We start from the raw sequence: 12836 nt of genomic DNA, 5'->3' as shown, positions 1-12836 counted from the left end.
TGCAAACACACATAAATCAGGGCAAAAATATTTTTGAAATAAAGTGAAAATACATTATGGCAGATGTTTGCTTTTCAGTATATGATTTGTTGGGGGGCGGGGGCGCGTATTCTGGTTAATGTGGTTAAGGCAAAGCAGGTTCTGTAGCCAAAGTCAGACCAGGCAGTGATGTGCATATCACCATGTCCAGCCACATTTTCCTCCTCAACCAAATGATCAGCTAACCACTTAGAGCTGGATTGACTTCAGGCAGTCTTTGGCACAAATCTAGGGCAAAGATCGAACTCACATCTCTGGTATGACAGCAAGACACTTTGACTGTTCTGTCACTGAGCCCCTTCAAGGCAATATACAGAGAGCAGCAGTAGTACTACAGCACAGTTAAGGACAGTAGAAATTGAAGTTATGGTTCCAAAAAAATTGGAGGATTACATTTGGAAACATTCCAAATACAAGCAAAGAAAGCACTATTTGCCAAATAGAAAAGGACAAAAGCAGCAGCTAAAAGGATAATTTGCATGAGTGAAAGAGATGCCCAATGCAAGGAGGGAAAAAATCATGAAAAATTATGTGATTTGGTAATATTCTTTTTCTCTTTGGATGCAGAAGTGTGATCCAATTTCTGTTTCTTTCCAGTTGGGAAGCAAGCACGCTTCCGTTATGTCTGTGAACGCACATGACAATGTTTACCTCAGATAGACCTTCACATTGAACGTGAGCCTGGATCCATTCCAGCCTGTCTGAATTTTCCTTCTCACGTACTCCTTCATTTACTTGGGAGCACAATTCCTCAGCTTTCTCCAAAGCATGCTTCAGATGACTGTGGTCAGGATGATTTTCAGGAGTGTTTTCGATGATCTACAAATAAGTAAAACAGTTTAATTCCTTTCTGGTCCTGATGGCTAGAAATCTACCCATCTTATCAGCTCTGTATTTTATTTTATTTCTTAACTAGTCAGAATGTTCCATAATTTCAAATGTCATGATGATTTTCCGTTCAAATGTCAATGTAGGAGATGAACTCGGGGTCTAAGTAGTGAAACACTCCAGCAGAAGGGTATGACAGGGGCTGGATCGCTCCAGATATGCCCTGTTCATGTGCTCTCTCTTTAAAGCATGTACTATTGTCACTGTAGCAGACAGGATACTAGGCTAGGTGGATCACTGATCTGACCCGGTCTAGCACTGCTTATGTTATTAGCAGTTTACATGCACAACAGACAAAACACTGGGCAATGATTTTTTGATGGCTTCCAGGCCGAAGATTCCTCTTTTATTTTCACTCTTCTATCTTAAGAGGTAAGCTCTGGTTCAATACAGAGATGTACCAGGGCTGATAAAGGAATCTTTGACAGTCAAGAGCAAAATTAGATATTTTTAACCAGTCTTTCTCCTAGAGAAGCTTTGGGCCAAATTTACTAGTAATGTAAATGGTGATAAGAGTTAGACATCAGCTGTAAGTTAGAAAATGGGTGTAAGTTGTATAAAAATAGAATTTGTACTGAATGTAAAATGAATATAGACTCACAAGCCAAGGGAGTGGGAAGGGCATATAAAACAGGAAATTCTAATAGGAGAGTGTAGGAAAAATCATTACTTTTATTCCATCTCCTATGTTTACACTTTGTCCCCAACTTTTACTACTCCCTGTTCCTTAGCATGCAACTTATTCTTGTTTGCAATGTAAATCCAGAATAACTCCACTGCAGTCAACTGAATTATTCATGATTTACACCAGTATAGCAGAGATAACATTTCTGCCTTGTATTCTCCATCGTAGCAGATGTCTCCAGCATCTTGACAATGGCGAGACTAGACGTACATACATAAGCTATAAATAAGTTAAAAGCCAAGAAGCACTGAAAATAGATTCCAGCATATTTGCAAAGGAACGTACATTTTTAATTATTAGTGGGTATCTTGTTACCCGTTGCATAGGCTTTAGTAGAAAACTTGACAGTGGCATTCCTTTACAGCGCAGATCCATTGCTAACCTCTGAAATATTAGAGAGGTAAAATGGTGTTAGTCAGCTTGTTTAAAATCTTGTAAAAAAGTTCCTTTAAGATGGTAATATATAAAAAGGTAGTAACAAAATAATTAATAGCATGCTTCAGCTAAACCTGTTCTTGGCCAGGACAAGATGTCTGATAAATAAAATCAGAGCAAAATAATTTCTTACATATTTACAAAACACAGTAGAGCATATTTTGACATTCCCCAAAGATCTGGCCCTGCAGGCTCCTTCTGAAACTCTAACTGTGTGAATATAAAATGACTGAAGTTTGAAAGATGCCATGGGAGGGAAATGATCAGATTATTTAAACGCAGGGTTGAAAAGAAACCATTACAATATTCTCTCTCTATGAATAGGCATTTCCACAGTTTCAGAGAACTATGAATAAGCAATAAGCTGAGAGCCATAGGCCTAGATTTTAATCACAGTTCTACAGCTCAGCTGATACATAACCACGGGCAACCGAATTTACCTCACTATGCCTGTGTTTCTCCTCCCCTCTAGCTGTCTTGCCCACTCAGGGCAGGGACCATTTCCTACTATGCATTTGTCTACAGCCTCAATGTGTTGCTGGAAAACTACTACAACAAGTAAAACAATAAAAATAATCTTTATTTTTATGATTCTTTGAACTAACGGATCTCCTTAATGTGCATTCGTCAGTGGTTCTCAACCAGGGTACCACAAGACCCTTTCAAGGGTGCCACGGCGCCAGCATCGTTGCTGCAACTAGATGAAACTGCCCTGCACGTCTTGTGTGAAGCCCGACTGGAAAGTGGCTGCAACAAGAGCGAGTGCTCCTGCTTGCATTAGGTTTAATAGGTAGATTCCACAGCCATATCCCAATTTGGCCCTTCAGGCTCCTGAAAACAGACATGTGGGACAGTTCCACTTGGCAGTGGTGGCAGTGGTGTGGCAACCTAGAGAAACACAAAGAAACACAGATAAATCTCTGGGTTGCCACACCATTTCCAGGTGGAGTTGTTCTGTGTGCCTCTGTTTCCAAGAGGAAGGTGCAAAAACAGACTGGGAAGGACAGTGACAGAAGCAGCTGCTCCTGCCATAGCTGCTTCCTGGTCAGGCTCTGCATAACACGAGGCACAAGGCATGAAGCACTTTCACCTAGCCATGGTGTTGGGGGCCCAACTCGTGGTTGAGAACCACTGAGGAAGGCTGAGGCAGTGCAACAGTGGTTCTCAACCAGCGTGCCACTAAATTCAGAAAAGTTACGGAGCGGGGTACCTTGAATCTAAAAAGGTTGAGAACCACTGAATCAAGCCTAAATGTCTGTAGCATGGCACCATTTTGTAACCAGTAAAAGTTAGACAAGCTTTCTAGGTACAAAATTCAATGTGGTTCCTTTGTGTCTTACTTTAACAAATTCCTTGAAGTCTGGGACTTCATCTGTTTTCTGCTGGATGAGTGCAGCTCCATTAAGCTGGCAACTACAGAATCGAATGTATGGTTGCATGTGTGGCAGCTGTGCCGTCAGTATATCACCAATCATTTTCACTGGCATCTTCTCTCCAGACATCTTCTTACGAACACGCAGCGCCCTAAACATACAATAAAAGATGTTGAGCATATTTTGTGTCTAACTTGGTTATTAAGGGGTGATCACTGGCTCCTGGGCTACTGCATTACCATATTTATTTTATACAACATGCCCCTAAATAAAACATGCATCTTGTTTTTGAAGGGCACAATGAAGAACAAAAGATCTTATCATGAAAATACTGGTAAGCATGATATTTTCCCAGGAAAAATTAAGTCAGCAAACATTGTGCCTGCTCTGCTAACCTTCTAGCTGTAGGATGCTGCAGGTATTGCTGGCTGAGCCCAAATGCCTGCTCTCTTCTCTTCTTGACCTGAGCTGGATAAGCAGTCAGCAGCACCTGCCAGGTTAGCTGTGAATCTAGTCCTAGCAAGCAGCACCTCAGCTCTACTTTAGAAATAAGGCACAGCTAAGCCCCAGATGGTTCATTTTTGAAATAACCAAAACCCACACTGTCTCACATACAGCACACCCCTTTTTCCCAAAAATTAGCTGCTGGTAATTAGATGTGCATCATAAGCAAGGAAGTATGCAGCTTCTTCAGCAGGAGTCTTTCCTAGAGAATTCTCTGGCAGGAGAAAAAAGGGGACAAACAGCGGAAGCGTTCACGCTCTGGACTCTGAAGCCATGCAAAAGTGGTGGCTCCAGCCAGAGCCTGCACTGATATGCCAGTGAGCTCAGAGAATTCGCTGTGCATGTGGATCTCTAGCAGGAGCCATGCTGACATGGCTTAATACCAGGAAAAACTCCTTCACAGTCAGGGTGACCAGACTGTGGAATAAACTCCCCCAGAGGTGGTGCAGTCACCTACCCTGGAGGTTTTCAAGAGGAGATTGAACAGTCACCTTGCTAGGGTCACTTCCTGCCTAAAACGGGGGGGTTGGACTCGATGATCTCCAAGGTCCCTTCCAACCCCAAACATCTATGAATCTATGACTGTATGACCTGCCTGTGACAAGCAGTTCATATGGGCTTTAAAGGGTGCATCCAGGCTGCAGATTAAGCAACACTGTTCCAACTAATGTCATGGATACCAGAAAGGCTGTCTCCAACCGCCAAGAAATAAAGATAGCAGATATCCACAGATTCAAAGCAGGTAAGCTATCCATCCAATCAATACAAAATCAAGGTCCCAGGAAGGCAGGAAGTCCCAGACCAGGAGTAAAGTTTGGATGAGTCTTTCAGGAAATTTTGTCACCTGCAATGCAAGATTATGTGACCTTGGATGGGAGGATGGTTAGCAGAGGCAATTGTTAGATGTGATCTGACTGAACTGAAGGACAATCCTAATTGCTTTACTCAAAGTAAACAGTCTTATATTGATGAAATTGGAGCTGCTGGTGGAGAAAACTTCTGCTTCACTGCCTAGATAGAAACCCTCTTTCATTTAAAGAAGCCTAGGCTTGTGCTTCCTCTGCAATGGAACACTTAGCATCTGTTGCTGTGATGTTTTGTGAAAAAGGTCCACTCCTGGAAACCCTCATCTGTGAAATGTGCTATGGAGCACCATCACACTGAAGGACCACTAGGGACTATACAATCTTTCGTGAACAGCATCTGGCCCTTGGTGCTGTTGAGAATGCAGGTTTTCTTGCACAAAGAAGGCAGTGGTCCTACGGTGGACCAGTACAGCCACAGCTGATAGGGCTAGTAAGAAGGGGTGTGTTGGGGGGGTTACCAGGTGGGATGTTCTATACAGGCCCCTTATGGTATCCCTCAAGGATTCCTCCCTTTGCTCTCTGGCAGACTCCCATGATAAGGCCTATGGAGATGAGGAACACATTCTCAGGTGCTGTTTGTCTTGAGATCAGTACCAAGTCCATCTGACAGCTGTGGGCAATAAAAATGGAATTATGCATGGGCTGCAGTAATTATCTGCTTTATGCTGTCAGGAATGGGACATACAGGAGTCCCAAGGCCATATACAGCACCTCAAAAGATGCAGCTATACAAAAGAATCCCATCTCACAGGTAGGGGGTGCCAGGACACCAAGCGTAGAGCCAGCATTACACTCTCCTAAAGAATCAAGCAAACATTTAATATATTTTGCTTTTTTCAACTTGAAAAGATAGGATGCTTTTCTTGCTAGTCTTTTCATAGGTGGTAAACATTATTTCCAAAAGATCATATGGAAAAATTAGGAGGGAGAGGCCTATCATTTTGCCTCTGCTCAATACAGAAAAGCAACTTACTTTAGTAGCTTGATATTGCACATAATAAGCTCCTTCCAATTAACAAAAATCATAGCCACTTCCTTTTCTGTGAGCAGCTCAGATTCTATCAGTGGTTTCTGGAAGATCTGTAGATGAAGAAAATGAATCAATTTAGAAAGTGTAAAGTTCAATATGTTGAAAGCAACTGACTGCTGCTCACGGTTTCAACTTAGAGAGCTGCCAACTTTACACCAGAGAAGCATGTGATACTGCCTGGAACAGATTTAAAAAGTTCTGCAAGCTTTCCTGATAAGATGCCTGTGAAGAGTGTATCACATTACAAGGTATAATCTAAACTTGACTCAGTGATGTTAATTACAGACTAGCTAATCTATTTTAACCCTTATGACTTGTATTTAGCACTAGTGGTCTCTTGCCAAACACCTCAGTAAATGTATACAGTAATCTACTTTGGTCCCTACTCTACTTGGACGAAGCCTATTTGGATTTCTGACCCACGGGCTTGAATTCTGATTTATCTGATCATATATTTTGCTTGTATATCTTGCCTACCTAGCCAGAGGAGGCATTTCCTTCAGTTCAGATAATTTATTTTCAGTGTCCACAGGGCTTCTATTTTCCCAGTGTGAAAGAGGCACATAATGTTTAAAAATTGGATTTTGGCACTGAAAAGGTGACCACTGAGTGTCACTGCTGAACAATGAGTACAATGAGTTCTAATAGGTTCATAACATCAGTTCTCAACCTTTTTAGACTCAAGGCACCCCTCAGAAAATGCCAGCTCTTAGCTTTCATTTGTTTTTTGAATACAGAAAAATAACAGAGTAATTCTGCTACAAAGAACTCAGAAAGACCACAAAAAGTCTTTTGGCAAGGTTAGAATGTCATTGACACTATGGATTCCTATTTGAAATCTCTGGGTTTATCTTGTGAATTGTGTAGGTGTTTGCACACCTAACAAGACCAATCTTGCACAGCACCCCACAGCACCTTTACAAGGTTTTCACGGCACCCCAGGTGCCATGGCACGCTGATTGTGAATCACTGGTTTATAAGTTAGAAGTAAAAACTCAGAATCAGGAGCAAAAAGCTTGTATTAAAACAGTAGATCTTCGTTTTAATGCCCGAATACTGAAAATAGGAAACTGCTGCTCAAAATTTTTTCAAAAAACAAGTGACTAAAGATTGGCTTATAAAGACACGTTTAGATCCTCTGAACAAACAGCCAGACCATCAAAACAGCTGAGTGCCCCGCAGCTCAAATGGGACCTGTATGAGGTGGTTGGTGTTTAATAATTCTGAAAGACAGCTTAGTCTGTAGGTATCTGGACATGGATTTAAGATCTTAATAATAGGTACTCACTTTTGAAAACTTCAGCTATTGTTCTTACCTCTGTGACTAACTGCAGATCATTCACATAGTTCTCTTCTGTTACAATCAGTTCATGGATATACCCTTGCCTTTTTCTTTCCATAGGTGTCAACATGTCCAGAAGATGTAAATCTGCACACCCTGGAATACACAAAAGGGACAGAGAATTCACTGGGGGATATTTAGAAACTGAATCAAACTGAAACTGTGGTAGTTCAAATAAGGTTTAATTGATGGTAATCACTGCCTGCTCATTTAAATCAGCATTCATTTACATATATTAGTATAAAACTCTTTTCTGTACTTGACCAATCAAAATGCCTCCATAAAAAACACAGTCCTGCTATTGTGTGTTCATTATTTCCCTTTTCCAAATTACAACTAATGAAGAAAAGCAAATGAATGAAGACCTGCTTAAAATAAAAGTCCATAGGCTGAGGACCACCGAATTATTAGTTCTGGTGGGTATCATCACACAAACTGGTTATCACAGAACTGCCCATATGCATGTTCTTACTCTGTGATAAATATAAACTAACCAGAGCATTTTACTCCTCCTTTACTGAGGGCTAAGCTGCCATGGGCTAGCTTCTACCTACTGCAGGGTAAGAGTCACCACAAAGGAAGTTTAAAATGGAGCATCCTACATGGGATTAGTCCAGGGGAGGGCAATTATTTTGGGCAGAGGGCAGCTTACTGAGTTTTGGCAAGCCATCGAGGGCCACATGACAGGCAGCCAGGGCCAGATAAATACTAATTTTCTAAATTTTTTGGGAGCTCTGCGGGCTGAATAGAATGGCCTGGCAGGCTGCATCAGGCCCCCAGGCCGCATTTTGCCCACCCCAGATTAGCCCCACACTTACTGCAAAGCATCTTTATGCTTGTGTCCCCATGCCATAAGTTTTAGGCACAAGGACAAAAAGTGCTACTGTTGATTTTAACAGTTGTGGCAAGGCATACAACAAACAGAATAAGAAGAGCAAGAATGAAGTAGACACTCACGTCACACTGCAGATTCAACCCTCAAAGTGTTGTACAACTTAAAATATATTCTGCTTTAGTCTTTATCTTTCTTTTTATGGTAGACATTCTGCCCAGTAACATTTTTTCTTTATTTCTTTCTCCTCCTTTTTTTTAAACCTATCTATCCAACACTCCAGAGACCTGATCCAAAGTTCACTGAAATCGGCAGAGGTTCTTCAATTGACTTCACTGACCACACACCTAAAACACTGATCAGGCCCAGGGAATAAGTGCTTATTATTGTTTTGTTCTCATTTATCTTGAAAAGCTTCTCAAAATGAGAAGTTTTAAAAAGAAAATGCAAAACATTTCATTTAAAAACTATCAACATGATATGCTCTGACATTATCAGAATGCCTTTCTCTTCTCCAAATGAAATTTTGGCAAAATCAACATATTCCTATAGAAATATCCTCTGATAGGAAAATGTTCTGTTGGAATTTTTAAACAGGTCTATACTGCATGGAATGCCAACGTTTTCATTTCTTCACTGACACTATCACTGTCAATGTACTAAGCCCTGCCTTTAAGGACAGCATTTTTATTTTTTAGATCAAGTGCTCTCAAATGATTTAATCCAGTGAAATTTTGGTCTTCCTATCCATATCGACCATTTAACAACTAGGGTGATTGCTTAATTGGTATTTATCACTTGTAAAATTAACACCAAGACATTTTTTTTCAGTATTTTGGTAGCTAGAAATCAGGAAGATCCTAGGTTATGTCACCAACCAAGTTTATATGGATCACATTTAAGTGATCCATGAACTACAGTTTTAACCAATTTGTGCTCCCTGTTAACTGATTAATAGTCCAGCACAAATGTGTTTTTGCAGAAACAATTTTTAAATAGCTGGAAGATCTAAACAACATAATTAGATGTGAAAATGCCGAGGTGCCTCCTTTGTAAGTGTAAGTGGTCCTTTTGGGAGCTTAATCACAGAAAAAATATTACTTTCAGATACTGTATAGTTTTTTAAGTGAGATACCTTCTTATTTTAGCAACACATTTTAAAGTAAGAGTGGAAAATGACCAATAACATAATACAAACTTCATACCAAACTATTAGTTTCAATTGTACTCAAAAACAGATGCTTTCAAAAAGGTTCCTAGATTACTACATACAATAAAACAGAAGTTTAATAAACATATTTAAGTTTTCTTTCCTTGCTGACTGCCACGTTAAATATGAACAAAATACTTAAGTATTTTCCTCCAAAGGCTTGGGAAATTTTATCTTTAAATGTGCTGGTGACCTTGAAGTGTTATTTAAAACCCTTAACATTTTATAGGAAGCATTTAACATTTCAGACAATAATATTTTACTGGATAGCTTGACAGATTGCCCCTGGGGACCTTAAATAGACAACTCTGAACTTCAACCATTGATCTTCTTTTGCATATTTAACAGCTAGTAAAAAAAATGACTTCAAATAAGAATAGGTGGAAAAGACACGTCTGATAAAGGATTTCTCTTTAGGTATTGAAAGATTAGGAATTGTCTCATGACAAAAAACAAATCATTGGGTTCCTTTTCAAAATGAAATGTGAACCCAAAGGACTCTTAATAGCCTTTCAATGAAGCCAAGGACAGTATAAAGTACTTTTATAAATGTCTAAATTCCATTTGCAGCTGTAATAATATTATGAATAAATTCAGCCAACTAAAAGAGATCCCATAAACTGCCTTGGATAAGTGTGTGCTGCTTCCATTGACAAACAGAAATCCTGCTGTGGATGAAGGGGAGGATTTCTTTCTAAGGCCCTAATTTAACAAGGAACTTAAACATGTTTTTAACTATCAGGACACAAGTAGCCATTTGTGCAACAACTTGCGTGCTTAACATTAGGCATGTGCTTAGGGGTAGCGGAACAAGCGAAAGCCTGTTCCTACTTAGGTCAATGACAGATGGGGTCCACTGGGATATTTTCCTCCCCCTAGCAATTAGAGAGTCCTGTTTTCTCTGATTTTCAGGAATTTATTCTCCATTTCCTTGTTGGAACTTTGGGCTCCAACTGTACTGTGAGAAGCTGAGCCTATATTTTAAGCACTGGCCAACAGCTAGAAAATTGAGTAAATCAGAAAGATTACTATAGTCCAGGGGCTGTCAACCGGGGGTATATGTACCCCGCGAGGTACTTGGACCGGTCCTAGGGTGTACGTGTGGGCAGGCAGAGATGGAGCGCCACCACCTCCCAGGAGCAGGGCCAGGGCAGTGGAGCCTCCTGCAGGGCAGGGAAGCTCACACGTAGCAGCTGCCACCACCACACACCAGCCTGGTGAACTTCCCCATCCTGCGGAGGGGTGCTGCTGCCCTCACCGCAATCAGGCAAGCTTCCCCATCCTGCCTTGCCCCTGCTCCTGGGAGGTGGCAGCATTCAACCCTGCCCACCCACGTGCTATTCCCACCCCCTTCTCCTTGTCTGGCCACATGCTACCCTCCCCCACTGCTCAGCATCTGGCCGCTGAGGGTACTTAAGACTAAACAAGGTTGAAAACCCCTGCTATAGTCAATTAGAAGAGAAAGAGTTGTATATTCACCAAATGGAATAGAAACTAACCACACGGTGATTATACAAATCTCTGCACTTTGATTGCTTCATGTGTATCAACTAAAGTATACATATGCACATGCACTGAGTAGGTATAATTAACTAGAATGGTTATGGAAACTGGATGCCTAGAACCAGAAAGGGGGCTACTGTATTACTAAAGCCCCAAAGGGACAAGACTGCTTGATCTGGAGATACTAGAAGAAGAAAAAGAATCAGATTTAATTTAAAAAGTAAAAGTTCTGTCTCTTATCTTCGCAAAGACAGCCTTGGAAACTACACTGAATAAAAACAGGGTTGAAAGGAACATGCAGAGGGGTTCTAATTCCTTCACGAGGATTTTGGTGAAGGCCTAAAATTTCCATACACACATGCGCATGCATCTAATGCAAAATGAGTTGGTTACAGTTGGAGAGTGCTCTAAACCAGTGGTCTCCAAACTTTTTTGATTGTGCACCCCTATCAGTAAAACATTTTTGAGCACGCACCCCCAATATATGTATATTTATATAAATATATATCTAAATAGAAGTTCTAATATTTTCTTCCCACACCTCAATGGATTGTCTTGTGCACCCCACTTTGGAGACCACTGCTCTAAACAATCAGCCTGCTAACTCTCTGGAACCTTTATGGCTAGGGTCAGACATTCAAAAAGCCTGAACCTGAATTGATTTAATCTCTCCAGGTTAGTCTAACCTGGCTAGGCTGAATCGGTTTGGCAACTGGACAATCATTCTCTCTGGACTGAGGCACATGTCTCCAGTGGCTCAGGCTACAAGCCAGGGGGCGCTAGAGCAGCCCTCCCTTCCCTTCTACAGTGCTGAGCTGAGGGGGCCAGGGCCAGGCCCTGGCAGGGCATTCTGATTAGGGAGGTCTTTTCCCTGCTGGATGCTCAAGGGGTGGTTGCCAGCCCGCAGCTAGCACTCTGAGGCAAGGAGGATGTGAAGTGTATGCATCTATTGATGATACAGAGCTTTTGAATTTCCCTCCCTGCTTCTTTATAATACCTGCAGCAAACTGACAGGCAAGCAAGCCAGCAGGGAGCTGATAACAGTGTTTATCACCCCATCAGCAAAGCAATGTTGCCTCTCTCCCTTACTTAAAACTCTTCTTAAACAGCTTACCAGCTGACCTGTTGATTAGCTCCAAAATGCCCTAAGTGGTCACTGTTCTGTCTGCCTGTCCTAGTGAAATTGGAGACACACATACACAGATACCTCTTGGCATTAGCTAGCATACCATGTGCCTAGGGTCCATGAGGCTGGGGTCTGTGCTGTGGGAGATGGGAGTGGGGGTGGTTGAACAGTGAGGCAAGGGAAGCCAGACAGACCCTGCTGTGTCTGCAGTCTCTGCCAGAGCTCCAGCCAGGGAGCAGAGGGGAGGGGCCAGCCCTGCTGTGGAGCAGAGAGCCGCAGCCAGCCCAAAGAGCATGTTGGGATGCTGGAAGATTCTCGTTTATCTTAAACCAGCAAGGGGTCTGGGACAGACATTGCATAATTTGGTTTGACCCAAATCAGTTAAGTCTGATACTACATTCAACCAGGTTTTTTGCAAACTGGTTTATGTGCACTGAACATTTGTTCTGTTACAGGTTTAAACCAGTTTATGTGTAATGCTCCCATGGGCTAGGGACAGGCAACGCAAACTGGTTTATGTGCACTGAACATTTGTTCGGTTACAGGTTTAAACCAGTTTATGTGTAATGCTCCCATGGGCTAGGGACAGGCAAACACTGGTGAGATCACTGTGGATGAGGATAAATTTGGTTTTGAGGAGTGGAAAGCAGCACAAAATTGTCTCACAGGTTGGCCCAAATCACCAGTGAGGGGAACATGGTTGTCTCTCTACCTCTTAAAGCATCCCTGCACTCTGATTAGATAAAATAATCCTGTCTTGCAGTATCCTTTCTTCTTGATTTATCAGCTAGCTTTGGCTGTATTACAGATGCTTGGCACTGCAGTTTGGGAGATTATATCATAGCATTGCTGAAGAGGTTTGGACTTTGATAATCCAGTAACTCTCTTTCCTTCTAACCTTTATGATCCTCCACAGTCTTTTTAAGAACATTTTTCATGGTCCAGTAAAATCACTATCCAATTGTAGTCAACAAGTCTTATAAACAAAATCTAGCTCTCCATT

General features: G+C 41.5%; 1 protein-coding gene across 1 annotated transcript in view; it reads right to left on the bottom strand.

The window, feature by feature from the left end:
• ITSN1 (intersectin 1) overlaps positions 1–12836 on the bottom strand; it is a 182633-nt gene that overhangs the window by 13641 nt on the left and 156156 nt on the right. Inside the window, exons 29-33 of the mRNA XM_019528885.1 lie at positions 7137–7258; positions 5764–5870; positions 3388–3571; positions 1898–1996; positions 691–858 (exon numbers count right to left, since the gene is read on the bottom strand). Of these exons, the coding sequence (XP_019384430.1) occupies positions 691–858; positions 1898–1996; positions 3388–3571; positions 5764–5870; positions 7137–7258 (680 nt within the window). The remainder of the gene's footprint in view (positions 1–690; positions 859–1897; positions 1997–3387; positions 3572–5763; positions 5871–7136; positions 7259–12836) is intronic.

Source organism: Crocodylus porosus, unplaced genomic scaffold (genome assembly GCF_001723895.1).
Source record: "Crocodylus porosus isolate Cpor-Errol unplaced genomic scaffold, CroPor_comp1, whole genome shotgun sequence".
Classification (NCBI taxonomy): Eukaryota; Metazoa; Chordata; order Crocodylia; family Crocodylidae; genus Crocodylus; species Crocodylus porosus.
This window is presented reverse-complemented; position numbering and strand designations above follow the sequence as displayed.